Raw genomic sequence first — 14768 nt, 5'->3', positions numbered from 1 at the left:
TATAGCAAAGCCATTTTCCAAATTTTTTTTAATTTATTTTTTACGGATTTGCTGGTTCTCTGTAATAATAAAGACTTATATATCAAAATATACAAATGGTTCATGACTTATGGGTAAAAAATGGCAACCTCAAATGTGAATACCTTGCGCGAAAATGAAACCCCGTGCAGATTAAATACTACAGGTTGGACCTATTATGCAGAATGCTCGGGACCTGAGGTTTTCCGGATAACGGATCCTTCTGTAATTTGAATCTTCAATCCTTCAGTCAACTAGAAAATCATGTAAATATTAAATAAACCCAATAGGCTGGTTAAGGATTAATTATATCTTAGTTTGAATCAAGTAAAAAGTACTGTTTTATTATTACAGAAAAAAAGGAAATCATTTAAAAAAAATTATTTGGATAAAATGGAGTCTATAGGAAATGGCCTTTCCTTAATTCAAAGCTTTCTGGATAACAGGTTTCCGGATTCCATACCTGTACTAGTAAAAACACACTCACTAACTAGAAAACCAAAGTGGATTATAAAACATTCTGCTTTAGGTGTAAGTCAATAATGGACTACCAAATTATCTATGCCCAATAACTCAAAAGAAAGCTAACTCAAGGCTCTGTACAGTGTTGTTCTTGTGTAACAAGAAAAGGCTTTCATTTGCTTTCCTTACTTGCTGTATTTTTCAAGAGGAGAGCATGAAGCTAGCTGCAATTATGGGTTTGACAGACACTAATAACTTACAGGACAGTTGGAAATAGAAATCTCAAGAGCTGTGAACAGCATGAGCAGACAAAAGGGTATTTTTGATATTTTCTATTCACACAATTAAACACGAAAATATTATTGCTACAACACTGTGCTATGGTTTGGGTCATAGGGCAGTTTTTAAACCCGAGTCACGGTATCAAAGAGCAGGACCAAAAATAGATGCTGTACAACAGTTTGCTAAAAAATATCAATATCTGACGTTCAGAACCAGAGAAATAATTTTCCATCTCTGCAATATAAAATACACTGCCAGCCACGAACAGTGATCTATAAATTGTATAATAAATATTTCTTGCAATGTAAAGCCAAATGCAGTTCAGTAACAACTGGGAAAGGTGATTTAGAGCTTGTTGCACATATTGGTTGTAAATAAAGTTCTAAACCATCAACATTGAAATTAGTTACTCAATAAAAAAGTCAAATTAAGTCAGAGGCCATCAAAAAAAGAATGAGTATCCACAAAAATGTGCAGATCAAGTCATCCCAAACTATTGGTTTTCGGATTTCAGCCATTTTTTAAATGCATTGATGTATACATGCAATGTGTTACTGGTAACAAATCTATTTAAAACCTATACGTGATCATTGTTTTTAACAAACTCCCTCTTAATTAAAAAGCACAATATGTACTCATGATATAGGCGATTGAATATATTTCTTATGCGAAGATACTTAAAACACTGGCATGTTGCAAAACTTTATTAGGATTAAAATAGCCCAGCAATTTAAGTTTAAAAAATATTTGAAAGGGGTGTTTATAATTTAAGATAAGGACTATGTCTGAAGTTACTTTAATGAATCTAGATTTAAACATTATATATGATATTGCTTTTTATTTTTAATATAGTTCTTCTCTGTAGTTTTATACAGCAATATATTATACAGGCAAGCAGAGGGATACATGTGTAGTAATCTAAATGCAGACTGAGACTTGTGTTTATTAACCATGATTAAAAAGCACTTATATGTTATAAATAACACCAACTACCAGATTCAATAAGCAGTGATGTAAAACGCAAAAGCTGAGCAGCTAAACTGTCATTAGTAACAGAATTATGTCTCCCAAGTCAATCTAATTATTGCATATGTGGCTGTATCTGTACCTGACCCTTAAAACGATGTGCATTTCATTCGCTGAAAGCATTAAGCAGAGCCAGACAACTGGAGTTTTGCTTTCATGTCCATTATGTTTTCATTTTGGGCAAATACCTGTAAAATGCAAAATATCCCTTTGTCTCCGTCCATATTGGAAAGTATATCCTCAGAATGGAAAGTGCTTTTAACTCTTCGAGTACAACATGCTGCCCTTCACATCAAGACACTATTAATTGAAAGCCACAATAAAGGACCCAGTACGAAATTCTTAAAACGCTCTTGCCTACAACAAAGGGGCACTTTTGTGCTCCCAGCCAATCGCCCGTAATCCAGCTAAATATGAGATTCTAAAGCTAGACTGTAAACGCAGAATTTCAATCATCGAACACCTACCAGTTTTCTCTTTTAACATTCACAAAATAAACATCGAATACATGGAGGGTCCCTATTTATAGAAGTGCATTCAGTTTGGTAAGACATTTTGCTGCCTTGATTGCCCTAAACTTTTTCCTTAAAGACTGAAAACAGAGAACAAAGGGACTGCAAAATTATATGCAGCCATCTTTGAAAAAAATAAAACGCGGCAGCCATTTTGTGTCCAGACCAACTTTTAATTAAAAAAGAAGGGTGCAAGTCACGGATAGAGATATATTATTAAAAAAAATGTCTCTGTAATAGTAATATTTCTACACATATAACATGATAAAGTTGAAATAAAAATAATCAAAATAATTGCCCAATCCGTGCAGAACCTGGTTATTCAGACGAATTTGTAATAATCAAAATATTTAAATTCAAAATTCTATCAGTAAACTGAGCAACAATCCAATAATATACACGCCGGAAATTTCAAAAAGCGTATCTCCACAACCGCAAGGGTATATCAAACCAAAAGTTATATACAAAAAAAGGGATTTATACTCTTAGAACCGGCTGAGTACTACTTAAATATTTGTATCAACATGTGTATGAATGTGTATGTTTATTAGACAACTGTGCCAGGGAATCACAATACAAATAAAAACACTTAAAACCTTGGAGCTGTTAAGTAAAAGAAGGGACCCCTCCTATTTTAGTTATAGCTATAACTAAAATAGGAGGGGCCCCTTCTTTTACTTAACAGCTCCAATTGGTTTTATTTGTTTTGTGATTCCCTGGCACGGTTGTCTAATAAACATTGCCTTTTTATTCATACACATGTTGATACAAATATTTAAGTAGTACCGGTTCTATAAATCCCTTTTTTTGTATATAACTTTTGGCAAAATATTTAAATGTGGTATGGCCAGACATTCCTTTATATTCTCTAAAATATTCTCTAAAATATCCAAATAAGAGAGTTAACAACAGGCCATATGATATTATAATTAGATGAGTTTGTCACTTAATCACAGGAAGAAAAAAAAGTCCAAATTCAACTCTTAGATTCCCGTCACTGATGTTGTCTTCTTTGTCTACTGTGTCTTAAGCATCTTAATGTAATCTTAATGTAATGCAATACATGGTTTTGTCAAGTTGTAAAAGGATATTGACAGCCTTCCAAAGATTTTACAAAAATATTACACCTGTAAAAATGGTTCTCTCAAAATCATGCGAAAATACAAACACAAAAAACTTTCGTAAAAACAGCTCAAGTGCTCTATAAAAAGTTAAACAATATACATGTAAATACGAACTTTTTTGAAAAAGTTAACAGAAAAAAATATATTTTTATATATATTTATATAAACAGAGTCAAATACAGTATGTGTGTGAACATGTGTGATGTCTGTAATACAAACAAGCCAAGTTTACTTGCAGTTCTAATTGTATGCATTCATTTTCTCTGCCCAGCATGGAACTGGTAGATTGCTGGGCCCATAGCAACAAGGGACAGAAAGAAAGGCTCATCTTTATCTGTCCCTCACCAACAGGAAACGAGGCCAGTGGGTGGAATGTAGTGCGTTCATTACGGGCATTAGCAAAAGATTGAATGGGAAGAATTACAGGAGGGTAACTACCCTTAACTAGGAGCTCTTCCTTCAAAAAGATGAGGTCTGTAAAACTACCTCTGATTGCACGGGGATTCACAGGGGGAAAATACAACTCTGTTTCAGATTCCCATTTGAAATAACCTAGGTATTCGATCAGAGCCATAACAGGCTAGAGTAACACTATTAAAGCCGGCAAGCTGTATGTAATGAACTCCTCACAACAGTACTGCTGCACTTTTAATCATGAAAAATTTATTGGGCTGGAGGTCTCTTTGTCCCTCGAATTGAAACTGCCAAATCAAAAACCCCTCTGGAAACTTAAAGCAGGAACCATTGTATCAGGAATGTGATTATTTATCAAGCTACTCTCCAATGCTTTCCAAAATCTTGAAAGCAAGCCCAGAGCAAGTAGAAGAGATGGGTTTGCAGTATCAGGACTGATGTTGAATAACTTCGCTGAAATAAAGATATTTCTGTGACTGCCTACACGTGCGTTAAAATTAGCAGAGTATAGAAAGTTACCTCTACCGAACAGCAACGATCAGACCCCAAATACAGCAAAGGTGTATCATCACACTTTCAAAATGAGTCCAAATCACAGAAAAGTGGAAAGGTGATCACTTGACCCACGTAACAGGAGTGGGATAAATACAGAAGCATAGTATGTGTCATTACAAACAATCAATGTGTACAATCAGTAGATTTTTCCTTGCAAAGTTGACTATTTAACAAATTTCTCGCAAAGCATGTCATTTGTGTGGGTATTAGTGTGTTCTACATGATGAGTAATAGGAGTGCATTACTACAATATATTACAGAATATGAATTTTATAGATACATACAAAAATGACATCTATTATCTAAGAAAATGTTATACATTGGGCTCTATACAACAGAACCATCCCTCACCTTTATCCAGAGATTCCTGCTTCCAAGCATGCTGATTATTAGATTGCACACCTGTATGTCTATATAATATGGAAACGTACACAGAGTGAAGTAACATTAAAGTCACTTTAAAGTTAAGCAGTATAGGCGGAGTAAATAACTCACTTGCCAGTTGAGTTTATATACTTGTAAATAAATATAAATATATATATATATATATATATATATATATATAATATATATATATATATATATATATATATTTTACATGACTACATTCATGAAACTCTAATAAGGTATCGTGTATTATTTCACAACTCACTGGGGAAAAAAAAAAACAAGTTTGTACAATTCTAGCACCTGCCCATATAAAAGCATTATAGTTTGTGTCAAAATATGGTCTTGTGATAATTACCAACTCAGTATATCATAAGGTAAAAGTAAAAGCTGCATTCCTTATTTCAAACTTTCTGCATTTTGTTGCAGTATTATTTTATTTTTTTACAATAGTGACTAAAACGCAGTAACAAATCTTTAAGCTTATACAGTTGTATGCGCAGTTAACTGACAGGATAGACATATAAATGATATGGACTACCATTACAATTGTTTACACACACAAACAGGTAGTTTTAACATACTTGCAGCCTTTTGGCATCATGTCAAAAAAAAGTTCTTTACCAAATTTGCAAATACTTGGTGTTCTCAACATAACAAAGATGGCGAGTTCCAAACGGACTAGCAGGACCCCTGAGGTTGCACACATATGAGTACTCGGAACTGCCATAGACTTTAGAGTTTACAGCATCATTTTTAAATAAAACGGAACTGACAAAATTTAAGAACGCAAAGAGAACAGCAAAATCATAATTGTTCAAATTAACTAAAACATTTTTAAATCAGTAGTAGTAGTAGTTAAAAGTGGAAAAGGCAAAGGCAATGTGGATTCCCCAGACAGACTTTTTGTTGTAACACTTCTGCTTTATCGCAGTGTTCTGTCTACAGTGTAGGGTGACTGCATCCATGAATTTGTCTCTTGCCATTTCAGAACAAAAGAAAGGTTCTTATCAGTTGTTTGCATGTTTTACAGTGCAATTAATGAACTCTGAAAGGCATTTAATGGGATCCAGCTTTCCACTGGCATTTTGCAAGAAAAATGAATGCACGCTTTGGCCTAACCCCCTAAATTCACTGCCAGGAATCTTCTTGACGTGTCCCAAATGAAGCATTACTTTAAATGTTGGTAGGAAACAGACAACAGACCCCGAGTGAAGCGCTTGAAGTGGCGTTACAGCAAAAGTCAACGTTTAAGGGCATGGGATTATATCATGAAGATGGACAGGGATACAGCAGTGCCACAAAGTTGCCTATTACTTCCAAAATGATCATTTGTTTTTGTCTATTCTAAATACTTTATTACATCAGCTTTCAAGCTGGGGCTTTTTTTCATAATGACTGTATTATTCAGTCCAGATGTCTGACTTGGACTAAAGAAGTTTTTTTTTTAAATATTTTAAAGACGGTGTTTTATGAAATAGTCTCGGTTTGCATGATATGGCAGCAACTACAGAATTACCTGGGCAGTTCCTGGGCAAGGAAAGCTGTCCCAAGTCATAAAAAGGATGGATTTTTTCTGAGTTGAAAATACAACTTTCTCTTCCCCTCAAACATAAAACTACTTCTTTAGTCACGATATTCACTGCAAACATTGTTAACTTGGAGATTATTTCACTGCTCCTTCTTGAGCACGAAAGGTTTCTGCAGGCGATTCTGATCTATTAAAAAACATGACCTGTGACAAAAATCAATGTACTAATCTCAAACTAAACAGCAGTATCACAGGCATAAAATGTTGATAACCTCAGATAAAATATCCTCTGCTGAGCTGAAAAGGGAAGATACAGTATGGGACACTTCTGCCTTAAGACAAAAAAAAACTTAAAAGAACAGAGGTTCCACTCTCCAACATATGGACACCATCTATTAAAGGGTATGCTCTTTTATGGTGCTGCGGCAAAGAAGTAAAAAACAATAAAACAAGCAGCTTTTCGTTATTTCAGAAACGTATTGCTTGGCAGTCTCCATAAAACGTGGCATTTTACCTTGCCCTCCTGCCATTACCAAAATTCCCTCTCTCTTTAAACTTTAATCACATCTGCTGTTGCATTGATGTGCACTGGTGGAATCACAATCTCATTCACTATTTTATCCGAGTGTCAATCCCACATTTCATTTAAAAAAAGGCTGGGGTAATTTAAAAAAAAAAAGTATTTTCCTGTAGGTTCCGGTAATTAGCTAGATAACAGTAATTAGCAGATGGGTTAATAAGTGAGATGTTTATACACAAACATCTACCATATTAACACCAATTAAAGCAGATGTTACTGATTTGTATAAGGAGCTAAACAGACAAAGCTAAATTTTATATATATATATATATATATATATATATATATATATATATATATATATATATATATATATATATATATATATATATGGTGAGCTCTTAGAACAATAATCTATATTTATGGCAAAATATGGGTGCTGATTATGAAGTGCTCGGGATATGGTCCTGTTCATAGTTTTTTTACTTCAGACAAAATCTCAAGAGATTTGATTGATATGGCAGCATCATAGGAAAAATATTAACTTAACAACTTTCCCTTTATCGCAAGTTTTCAGGAAAGTATAGGCAAAGCAGAGATTTCCCAAGCCAATAGCTACAGGAATAAGCATCTTTGGGTGACTTACCATTGCAGATAGACCCATGAAGGGATTATTCACTTGGTGGGAAATGTTAAGATTTGTTACAACTCAGGCTGGCGAGAGCATATTAGTATGCAAAGCAATAGCACATTATAGATTCTTCTTATTGAAGTGCAACCTTCTCTAAAGAATACAAATTATTCTTTCTACAACATTCAAAGTTGCCTGGACTTTATTTTTCCCCCCCTAAAAACAGTGCTTGTGATGATGATCAGCACTGGCAACATTTCATGGGCTACAATGAGGACTCTTAGAAATAATGCTGTGTAACAGATTGGAAAGGTGCTTTGCCATCTTGTATAATTACTGTGCCAGACATCAGTCAACACAGAAGTCCTGCTCCCTGCCTCAGCACTTACATGATGCCTGCCTGCATGCCAGATTTTGGGCAGCTTGTTCTTTGTATGCACAAGTGGCAGTCATTGCTGGATGCCCCCCTCCTTACCTGGGGTTGGTGCTGTTCCAATACACTGCATAGCGATCAGCCACCACCTTGGAGCCAGGATCCTGGCTGCACACACACATCCACAGCAGCATAGACAGCAGCGTCAACATCTCCACGTGCAACATCATTCCCGACCAGAAAGTGGGTGCGCGAGAGTCGCAGAGCAGTACAGGGGGACAGGAGCGCTGCTTGACTGGGAATTAGTGCTGGTGTCACGGGGCAATGCTGCAGCAGAGCTCGACTCACGGGGGAGCTGGAGGCTGGATGGCTGCTGTTGCTGCTACCGAGAACAGAAGGGGCAGGGCGGTGCACATTCACACAGAACTCCCTGCGCCCAGAGTAGGGCTTTGATTCAAGGGAGACATCCCCAAAGGGGTGCGTTATGCCTTCCAACAAAGCCGATGCCCCCTAAACCCTGCAGGCAGTGTGTGTTCAGTAATGGCTTCAACACTCCTGCTGCACAAAGTTATAAGCAGGGTTTTGTGTCGGTGCCACTTGCTGGAGGAACAGTATCAGTGATAGAAGCTTGCAGTCTTACAGAGGAACAGTATCAGTGATAGAGGCTTGCACTCTAACACACACAGACAGGTGACTAAGGGCTGCAGTGCCCCAATGTAGCAGCAGTGTGTAGGTGCTGTCTGTGCGATTAGTCAGCCTTTGGGGGTACTTTATGTATCCTCACCCCCCGCCTCTGTCCTTCCTTTGAGCAGGGGTGATGGCAGAGGATGGAGATGGAGCGACCCTACCAACTGACTGATGTCTCACATCCAATCTGAGAGTTCATCAATAGATTCTCTAATGGAACAGAAATAAGGGGGAAGAGAAAAAAAAAACCCAGTAAACTCCTAGAAACGCATCCAAGTCCTGTGCATGAAACAGCCACATGCATAAAGATGAGGGGCAGACTGTGCCATAGGCATCCAGGCAGGAATAAAGTCTCCCCCCTCTCTCTGTGCTGGTGCCCAGTCCCCTGGAGATCAACTTGTAAGAGCAGAGAAGAGTTTGATATGAATCAGATGATCCCAGATCTCCAACATGAGACACATGAAAAAAGCTCTTGTGCTGCCTGGGAACAAACACACTCAGGGAAAGGGGCAGCCAAACTTCAGCAGCCACCAGCATATGAAGGGTTAAAAGTCAATAGGGTGGAAGCTTTAGTAAAATGGGGTACAATCCAAAAAAAAAATCAAGTCCAACCCCTTATCCAGCAAAGCCAGTCAGGGCGCAAGGAGCAGGCAAAATCCGAGTGCGTTATCAGTCTGTGCAGCCCTAGTGCTGTCCCTAAGGTTCCACATGCAGAGTCCTGTGTACAGACAGACAGACAGACGTGAGGAGATGGGTGCCGGCACCCGCAGCGGGGGAGCAGATCCAGGCTCCGATCTTGCAGATGATGTATTCACTAGAGGCTCACCCTGCCGCCGGGAGATCACGTGACATCTCTTGCACTTTACTCGGCAGAAAGGGGGGCCGGGCAGAGCCCAGAGCTGCTGCTACTCAAGGCGCGGGCTGCTGTTTGCTCAGACATTTCCATAGTCTGTCTTCTACCTGCCCCGCCATTGGTGCGCAACATGGGAAAGAGGCGTGGCTTACTGGCTTTTAAACAATATGTCGCCGCCTTCCCCAAAGCCGGACTAATTGAATTACATGGAGATGTGGATGGTACAAGTGTGGCTGAGTATATTAACCCTCCCGGGCTGCTGCGAGCAGAATCAGAGTACACATGTAGAGTTATTATACCGCAGTCTGTTACGTTATTGTGTTAATGGGAGAACCCCTCGCAGACAATATGCTGGGAGTTGTAGTCAGACAGTGTCGGATTGGGATGCCAGGGGCCCACCAGAAACCCTTACCCACTTTACAAACTATTATTCCTCCTCTCCTCATTCAACCTTTCTTTCCTAGTCTTTTATCTCTACATACTATACTCTATTCTTCCATTATTAAGCCCCATAAAGAAATAGGGAATGACCATGAAATAGGCCAAATGGTTAGAAGCAAAAGCCCACTGACACCTGGGCCCACCTGGAGTTTTTCCTGGTTTCCCAGTGGGCTTGTCCCGACACTGGTCAGACATTAGCTTGTGTACTGCAGGTGGGAACGTGACTTCTGACATACAAACAAGCTTCATATTCTCTGTCTCAAAGCTTAAATTGCAATGCTTTATAATGAGTGTTGCTGTAAATATATATATATATATATATATATATATATATATAAAAAATCAATATACATTTCAGCTGAATAATGTCAAAGTGAATCTATGCAGCAAGTGCCTATTCTGTGCTAAATTCGACATTTGCTGTAGGCATGTAATAGAAGGTGTGGCCCCTGTGAGTTTTACATATATACAGTACGTGACTTATTTGTTGTGTCATGTTGCCTTCAATCTCCCAGACTGTCAAATCTCTTCCCTGTCTGTCTCCTCCTCCTCCTCCTTCAAAGTAATTGCATTCATTCTACCATATCTGATATCTGGCATATAGATATAATAAATATTTAACACAGAACATTACTGGCTAAGGGCAATGTCACACGGGGCGATTGCCAAATTTTGCAACCAAGCCTACTACAAACTCAGTGGACGGCAACAAGATACTGGCAATTTACATTTACAACTGCCATTTAGATATTCGTAATCGTATCCACTGTTGGAATGAGTAGGCTGTAGGTGTTAGCATCAAGCAATTTAGATTCATGATTACTGATAGCAGTCAATTAAGCCAATTTCAGCCAAATTGATTTCCCGTCGCTCCATGCAAGGCCCCACTTTCAACAGACCATTGTGGAATCTTACTGCAGTGCAATGGATTTATCAGGGCTAAATGGCTACCAATTCAGTGTAATCTGCTAATTCAGCCCAGGTGTGGCGACCAAATCTCTTGTAGTTCACCTGACCAGAATGAATATTTTTTTAAAGAAGACATATAGGATAAATTAAAAAACCCTAATTTTGTAGGCAATTAGAAGTAGTACACAGTGTTGTTTTTTTATGGTACTAAAAATTAATATTATCTTTAAAAATAGCCCCTTTATTAGAGCTCCCTATAGATATTCTCTGGTCCCTATATGTGTTTCAAATGAGGGGTGGGCGTGTCCTAACAGTCCCTGCCAGAAGCACAGTACAAGGGGGACAACCAATCACAAACCTTCAGTCCCACAAGCGCAGACAGGCTTCAGTTCCCTATCAGGTCCTGTTAGCTGCTGATTGGTTCCTGCCCTACAGTACAGTGAGCTGAGAGCAACCAACGCCCCTGCACAGCCTGGGAATTCAGGGAGTAGGAAGTGGGAGGGATTATTAGGGTTTTTGCAGAAATATTCAAAAAATCAGCCTGAAAGACTACTTTTTTAAGCACAATTCTTCTATATCTAAATGAGTATAATGCACTGGTACATTCTTATGTTTTACATAAAATGTCTCCTTTAAGGCAATAAGAATAAGCTAAAATAAATAAGTAACATAGAGGGCCGTGGGACAGTGCACATTACTTGAGAAGGCCATGCATAGCTGTACAATGGTTTAACCTTCATCTGTGACAATGACAGCTCCGTGCAACTTCTTTTTTTGCTGCTAGAAGCAATCAGAAAGTACTTGCCAGTATCACAGCTGCTAGAAATCGGGTGCCAAGTCCCAAGAATGGCATAGAGCATGAACTGATTTAGCCAGCCTGTCTGCAGCTTGCAAACAGCCTTAGCTGTAAAAAGTATAACACACAGTTAAATACAAGCAGCAAGGTAAGATCTCACACAGAGAGATGTTAGGAAAAGCCCTGAAACAGCAATATCATTATACATTTATCACTTTAAGGGCAAATAAAGCCAAAAAAAAAAACATATTTATTAATAGCACAGGGCTCTTGTGCCCCATTTTGGTAGTTAGAAAAGGACAAGGTGCTCCAGAATAAATTGTAAATGACTCACCAAGTAGTAAATGTGGTCCGTGTGCACCAGCCCCAGACCCCCAGCTTTAGGGAACGGTACGACAAAGAAGAAAGCAGGGCCGACCGTCACTCAACGGATCCAAAGGACCAAAGAGATTGAATTAAAAAAATATTTTATTTATACAAAGTTAAAAATATAAATCTGCATCTCCATCCACCCTATGCGTTTCACACCCATTCAGAGCGCTTCATCTCTGGTCCTGTGGATCTGTTGAGTGCCGGTCGGCCCTGCTTTCTTCTCTTGTGCCCCATGCCACAGCAAGATACTTTATTCTATTTAAAGCTGATGCCCACCCAACAATACAGTTTTGCAGAATAAAATAAAACATAGTTCCAACCACCTGCATTCAAAATTGTCATTGGTTTTAAAGTTATTTGTAAACTTAACTGCCAGTAAAATCAGCATTTCTCTGTTTTTTTCTGTATTCCGTGTTCTGTTGGTTGAAACAGTGTAGCACAAATCAGCTACTGTCCACCCAGGATAGGTCTGTTAACCAGCTGACTTCTAATACATTGTTTCTAAAGTCAGAATGAGCAGTGGAGACAATAGAAAGAGACAAGTTGTAGTTACATTCACAAAAAAAGCCAATATGTTTGATGCATTTATTTCATTTCATTATAACTGTTTTTTTTACAATTTCCTTTTGTTATGAAACATTTTATCTTTGGGATTTACGACCTGTTTACATTACTACATGTATTTTCCATGTCTATTTGCTTTAACCAAATTACAATTAAAAGTTTGTGTGGTGCATAGTGTCTGAATGATGATTCCTTACCAGAATGCCAGTGAATTTAAAGGAACCCCTGAATGTTCTAACGGCATGTGCATTCAGCAGGAAACCCAAACCCTTTATCTCTAGGGGATGCTGGGAAATGTAGTTTAGCTTTAAAAGATGAGTTATTAATAATAATAATATGATGTATTTATAAAAGGCCAACATATTCTGCAGGGTTCCAGGTTGATATAACTGTATATGAATGTATGTTTCTGTTTATATTGCACTTTCTTTACTATCCACATCCCTGTGTATGAATTGATGAATAATTAAAAGAAAATCTCCTTTGTTTTCCATGATTTAGTGGTTGATCAATCACCTGGCGTTGAATGCCTAACGCTCCTTCCAATGCAGGGGCATCAATGAAAGGCAGTATATTTTCTTAATCTCTTTAGGTGACACTAATGCAACTATTGATCGCATGAACTTCAATGAGAATTGTACAAATTGTACACAGCCCTCCTAGGCCTTCTTTATTATTTTCCTTGCATGAAAGGGATGGTCAGCCACAGGACAGCACAATCCTACACAGTCTTGTTCTCATCTTAGAGCGCCAGTAATAGAACTCCAATGTAAATTTACTAAACCTACACATTAAACTAGGCTGATATTTACATTGCACACCAAAGCATGTTTAGCTTGCAATGCGGTCATTCAATCTAAAGGCTAATCTTACTGTAGGTTTCTGTCAAGGATATAGAGCCTTCCTTAGTCTGGTTGCAGCTGAACTAGAATTCTATATAAATGAAATTGCAGTTTAAAAGCTGCTGCAGAGTCTCATATTGCGCACACACACACTGAAGCCATAGGACCAGTACTCCCATTAATAAGGGCTCTTACACATGAGCGTTCCGACCTGCGCTCCCCTGCGTTCCGTTTTTTGGCGTTCAGCCGCAGGGGAGCGCAGGAATAGACGCAAGTCATTATTTGAAATGGGGCTGTACTCACTCAGGCGCGTGTAGGCGCCGAACGCAGGAAAAATGCAGCATGTTGCGTCTGAACCTGCGTTCGGCGCCTGAGTGAGTACAGCCCCATTTCAAATAATGACTTGCGTCTATTCCTGCGCTCCCCTGCGGCTGAACGCCAAAAAACGGAACGCAGGGGAGCGCAGGTCGGAACGCTCATGTGTAAGAGCCCTAAAGGTGTACAGGTTTAATCACATCATATGCATCCATTGATTAATTTTTGATGCATATTATGTTATTAAATATGTACACCTATATTTATGGGAGTGCTGGTACTACTGCTAATAATTTTTATCTTTGACTCTTCACCATATCATGTATCTTTTTTCAGTACAGATGTTTTATTAACCCTTTAAATAGACGTAGAAAGATGAATAAAATTGTAATATAAATTATTTAAAGTGCAGAGTAAAATTGTCAGTGCTATATAAATGAAGAATATATGTAGTGCAGCAATATCTAAGAAACAAATGTTTTCCCCTTGAAACAAACGCTCTCACTAGGATGCTTGTCCCTGTAACTAATGTTCATGATTTCGCAGTCCTATTTTTGAAAGCATCCAGGCGCCCTCTGATGGCTGTTCTCCTAGCAAGCAATTATTGACATAAAATAGACCATAAAACTGAAAATGTTGTTCAGCCCTCGAAGGCAGTAGTGCTAAAACATAACCGTAAATTAAAATTGTATTTAAAAGTTCTGTACAATGATGGAAATACACATTCCAGTACATGATTAATGTTTCTTTTTTTTTTATCAAGTATTCATCAATGTCTACTTTTATATGAAGAGTGAATATAGCCAATGTAACAGGTAACACACTGTCTCATGGTTTTATGTGGAAGGTTAAAAAAAAAAGTGATAATCTTTGGAAGAAAATCATATTTACTCTCCTTGCTACTCCTGGAATAGCAACCTGAAGTGCTTGTAAATTGAGATTAAGGGTGAACACTAGGTTAAGGTCAATGGAGAACAATTATTTCTGTCCTAGATATTTTTTAAATATAACAGGATGAGTTCTTAAATTATATTTATCTGGGCAAGGCCTTCAGCAAGTATTGAGCCATTGTCAAGGAAAGTAAACAAACAGCTGCCCATAGGCAACTTCCTCATACCCAGAATGCATCAGTCCTCATTAAAACGACTATAATG

General features: G+C 38.1%; 1 protein-coding gene across 2 annotated transcripts in view; it reads right to left on the bottom strand.

Annotated features, from left to right (window-relative positions):
• Positions 1-9518, bottom strand: part of efna5.S (ephrin A5 S homeolog) — a 286728-nt gene extending 277210 nt beyond the window's left edge. Inside the window, exon 1 of one of the 2 annotated variants that reach the window (XM_041580446.1) lies at positions 7938-9518. In XM_041580446.1, coding sequence (XP_041436380.1) covers positions 7938-8065 — 128 coding nt within the window. In that variant the 5' untranslated portion in view covers positions 8066-9518. The remainder of the gene's footprint in view (positions 1-7937) is intronic. The other variant, XM_018244333.2, reaches the window with a different exon arrangement.
• Positions 9519-14768: the final 5250 nt, after the last annotated feature.

This window comes from Xenopus laevis, chromosome 1S, assembly GCF_017654675.1.
Source record: "Xenopus laevis strain J_2021 chromosome 1S, Xenopus_laevis_v10.1, whole genome shotgun sequence".
Classification (NCBI taxonomy): Eukaryota; Metazoa; Chordata; class Amphibia; order Anura; family Pipidae; genus Xenopus; species Xenopus laevis.
This window is presented reverse-complemented; position numbering and strand designations above follow the sequence as displayed.